The following is a 4,266-nucleotide window of genomic DNA, read 5'->3' as shown; positions in this document are numbered from 1 at the left end:
TTCACATCATCATTCTGCACATTCACCAATTACTCATTCATTCATACATTCATAGAAAAAATGTGTTATTGTAGTCTGTAGATGATGCAAACTAAATCATTAGATAATTACCTTTAAGCAAATAACATCAGAAATTTAAAATGAATGCAACAGTTTCAAAATGAGGACCAAATTGAGCAGAAATCCTAACATGAAAAGACATTTAAATGGTTACCTTCAATAATAATTTTCATAGATATATTAGGAAGAGAAGATATTGGTTGTTTATAACACATACTTTAGGTTTACAATGTCGATTGTCCAGTGGATTGTTTGTGCTCGATTTGTTTCGCCCTTAGTTATTGGGTCACTGATCTTCTGAAAAAACCCATGTAATCTGATTTGGAAATATAACATTTAATTATTAAAGAAATTTATAATTAAACTAATACAGTGTAGATAGAACCTGTGAGGATGGAGTCCTTGGCAACCTTTTGATGCAATTCATTGTTGGTATATGTAATTCTTGACCCAGATCTTATATATTCATCACACAACCTCTTTTTAATACCTTTGTAACCATTTAAATCTGCATAATCACAGCTAAGTCATAAGTCAACAACACATGAACATCAAATCTAAAAATCAGACTATAATCAATATGTAAAGGTTTACATATATGTATAAGCAAATTATACAACCTTGTAAGCAATCCAAGTTAAATTTGGAGTTAATCATACCTTATTATTAGAGAAAAATGAGCACTTTGATGGTTATTTTTTTAAATCAGAAGGTAAATTATGCCTTAGCTTTTACTCGTAATAACTTACAAACTCAGGTACAATTATGAACCAAGTGTTAAAAAAAAAATGCAATCATGTAGGACTCAACATCCTAGTACAACATAATATAATACACCAAAGTTACAGTGCCTAAATGTAGTCTATAATGTGAACAACGGTATATATATCCCATAAAAAAACATAATCAAAACAATTACCATACCATAGTTGTTGCTCAAGTACATGAACACTCGAATTAAAGCTCCCTACAATCAAACCAACAAATGTTTATTTGCAGAACTAAAAGCACAAAATGTAAATTAACACAACACAACGAACACTCATTCATATTCATAATTACCACGACTTAGGAGCCAAAGAAGAACTGAAATCATTCATGGAGCAAACCACAGAACACTACAAGAAAAATGAGCTTTAGTGACGAAGACTATTGGTCACTAATAACACTAAAATGGTCACTAAATCAAGTTAGTGACCAAAATAGGATGGTCACCTCTCGTCACTATAGATCCGTCACAAAACATTTTTAGAGACCAAAATACCAAAATTGGTCACTATAGTGACCATTTGTTTGATCACTAATATCGTTTAGTGACCAAAATTTAGTGACCACTTTTTTAATGGTAACTAAATAGCATTATTAGTGACCAAATATTGAGTCGTCACTAAAAGATCGTCACAAATAAACATTTTTCTTGTAGTGGAATATCGGCCACCATCAAAGTGAGTTTTTTAGGGACCTCCATCAACGTGAGCTTTTTAGGGTTCGTGAAAGTTGAAACCTTTCTTTGACATCAACTTGAGTTTTTTAGGGCAAAAGGGTTAGGGTTCATAGAACCTTAAAATTTGACATCAAGTTGATTTTTTTTTTTTTTTTTTTAAAGGCTCATCAAGTTGAATTTTAGGATAAAAGGGTTAGGGTTCATGCATATTAATTAAATTGATGAACTGATAACATAAATCTTACGTTTAAAGGGGTGTAGAAACTTTATTTCATGAAGAAGGGATGAATAAAATGCTGAAATGTCGACTGATATTGGGGAGATGGGGTTTTTTTTTTTTTTTCGTTTTTGTTGAGAAAATGGAATGGTGTGGTGGAAGGGGAAAATGAGTTTAAGGGGAGGGTGGGGCAGTTGAAATAGTATAACAGTAAAGATAGAAGGTTTTAGCCAATTAAATTGTAGAAAATTTGCGTAAATTCTGTAATAAATTTACGTAAATTAGTATATTATATAATGAAGTCGAGAGTTTGGCATGCTGGTGAGATGTGAAATGTCACGTATGGTAACATAATGTCACCAAATGCGAGGTTTAGGTCACCCAGGAATATTCTGGAACATCTTGGCTTGTCCACCAAGTTGTTTATTTATTTGTTTTATCATATAAATATAACCCCCATGTAACCTTAATAATATGCACGAAAATAATAAAGAAATATATCTGATTTGCGCCCGTGGACTAAACTCTTCTCCGTATTTGGAGTTGGAATATAACCACATTAAATCTTTTTGTCGTCTTATGCTTTTATTTATCGTCGTATGCTTTAATTATTCGTTTATCGTTCGTGAATTTGGTAATTGGTTTATATCATCTGTGTTATTCAATCCAATAATTCCTAACAAAATATCCAACTAATATATTCAAAATGAACTAAATCACAGTTAACAAATACATTCGCTATAAGCAGATACTTAAATAAAATAAAGTCGGTACAAGCAGACACTTAAATTACACTTAACAAATACGATTATATAATTAAAACTATCAATTTAATATAACACATAAGCTGAAATAGTAAACCAAATAAGAAATAATGAAAATATTAAATAAATTAAAATGAATAAAGACATGAGCCTGCATGAACGCCATCTATACCTGGAAAACGGGTCAGATTGGGTCGGTTTGGATAACGGGTCAAAATAGTTTTGGATCGAAATGGGTCATGGGTCAAACGGGTAAAAAATTTAAACGGGCCCAAACGGGTCAGGTTGGGTTGGTTTGGGTAACAGGTCAAATAGGTCATAAGTTAACAGGTCAAATGGGTTAAACAGGTCAAACGGGTCAGGTCAGGTCGAGACCAATTTTTTTTTTTTTTTTTTTTTAAAGCTAGAGGTCTTTAAAATTCTTGAAACAACAAAAAAAATTTAATTGAGGTTTACCAAATACTACTTTATATTGTTATATATTTATGACCACATGCTACTTATTTAGAACAACTTTATCCTCATTGAGGTTTACCATCAGCATAAGCTTTAATGCTACTTCAAACAACCAAATATAATTAAAATAAACTAATATAGCATATTTTAAAAGAAGTAATCTGATCTCACATGTTTTAATAGAAGTCTATCAAAACATGTTTTAAAAGCAAAAATAGATATAAACAAACATAAAATCAAGTTTAATAGATAAATAACAAAAGATCGATGCTTCGATATCAACGAGCCGGGATCTACGCTTCCATATCATGCTACTTTAAACAGTTCTGGCCAATCTACAATGCTACTTCAAACAACCGGGATCAACGCTTCCATATCCTCAACTAGATCTTCTTCTTCTACTTCGTCTTCATCTATAAATAATAAAAACGATTTGAATTAATAAATGAAGATTAATGGATAGAAATTTTTTAAATATATTAGTTTACTATCTTCAAAATTGAACTCGAACAACCAATCGCGAGTGCATAACAAACCTTCAGCATTTTTCGACTTTAACGAACTTCTACATTTACTTATGATTTGACCGACAATGCTAAAAGATGACTCAGAAGCAACAATAGTGATTGGGATGCTCAATATGTCACGAGCCATAAGAGCTAACTGTGGATACCTCCCTTGATTATTTCTCCAATAGTGTAAAATATCAATATATTCGTCTCTGTCAAGTAAAGCCTCAGCTAAGTATTGCTCCAGTTGAGATTTTTCATTCTCTTGTTCGCTAAATCTACTTTGATATGAATCAAATCCATCCAAATCATCACCCTTACCGGCTTTTGAGCTTCTTCTTCCTAAATTCGAACCACGCATCATGTTAGAACACAACTCATACTCCTTATATAACCTCTTTAAACCGTTTACAACACTGTCCACTTTTTCTTTTAGGTCCATATCATGGATGCCAAGTTTATCATAACAATACTCCACGATCTTCACCTTATACCGTGGATCCAAGATAATCGCAAAAGACAATATCATACTATAATTCTCCCAATACTTTTTGAATTTCGATTTCATCTCAAAAGCCATCTCACTTATAATTGAATCAGGATTTGTCATCTCTTCTTGAATACGACGTTGAATTTTTCACACATTATGAAAATACAAGTTAGAGGTCGGATAATTGCTCCCGGAAAACAATGTTGTGATGACGTAAAATGGTTCCAAGAACTCTTTGATTGCTTCTATTCTCGTCCACTCCTCTTGTGTTGGACACATTTTGAAGTCCTTATCTACTAGTTGCAACCGCTCATAAGTCCGACGAT

At 32.2% G+C, this 4,266-nt stretch overlaps 1 protein-coding gene across 1 annotated transcript; it reads right to left on the bottom strand.

Annotated features, from left to right (window-relative positions):
• Positions 1 to 3,289: 3,289 nt before the first annotated feature.
• Positions 3,290 to 4,060, bottom strand: LOC139854667 (zinc finger BED domain-containing protein RICESLEEPER 2-like). Its single transcript, XM_071843959.1, has 2 exons — positions 3,478 to 4,060; positions 3,290 to 3,354 (listed from the first exon to the last, which is right to left on the bottom strand). The coding sequence occupies exons 1-2, from the start codon at positions 4,058 to 4,060 to the stop codon at positions 3,290 to 3,292; spliced, it is 648 nt and encodes a 215-aa protein (XP_071700060.1).
• Positions 4,061 to 4,266: the final 206 nt, after the last annotated feature.

This window comes from Rutidosis leptorrhynchoides, chromosome 6 (genome assembly GCF_046630445.1).
Source record: "Rutidosis leptorrhynchoides isolate AG116_Rl617_1_P2 chromosome 6, CSIRO_AGI_Rlap_v1, whole genome shotgun sequence".
Classification (NCBI taxonomy): Eukaryota; Viridiplantae; Streptophyta; class Magnoliopsida; order Asterales; family Asteraceae; genus Rutidosis; species Rutidosis leptorrhynchoides.
This window is presented reverse-complemented; position numbering and strand designations above follow the sequence as displayed.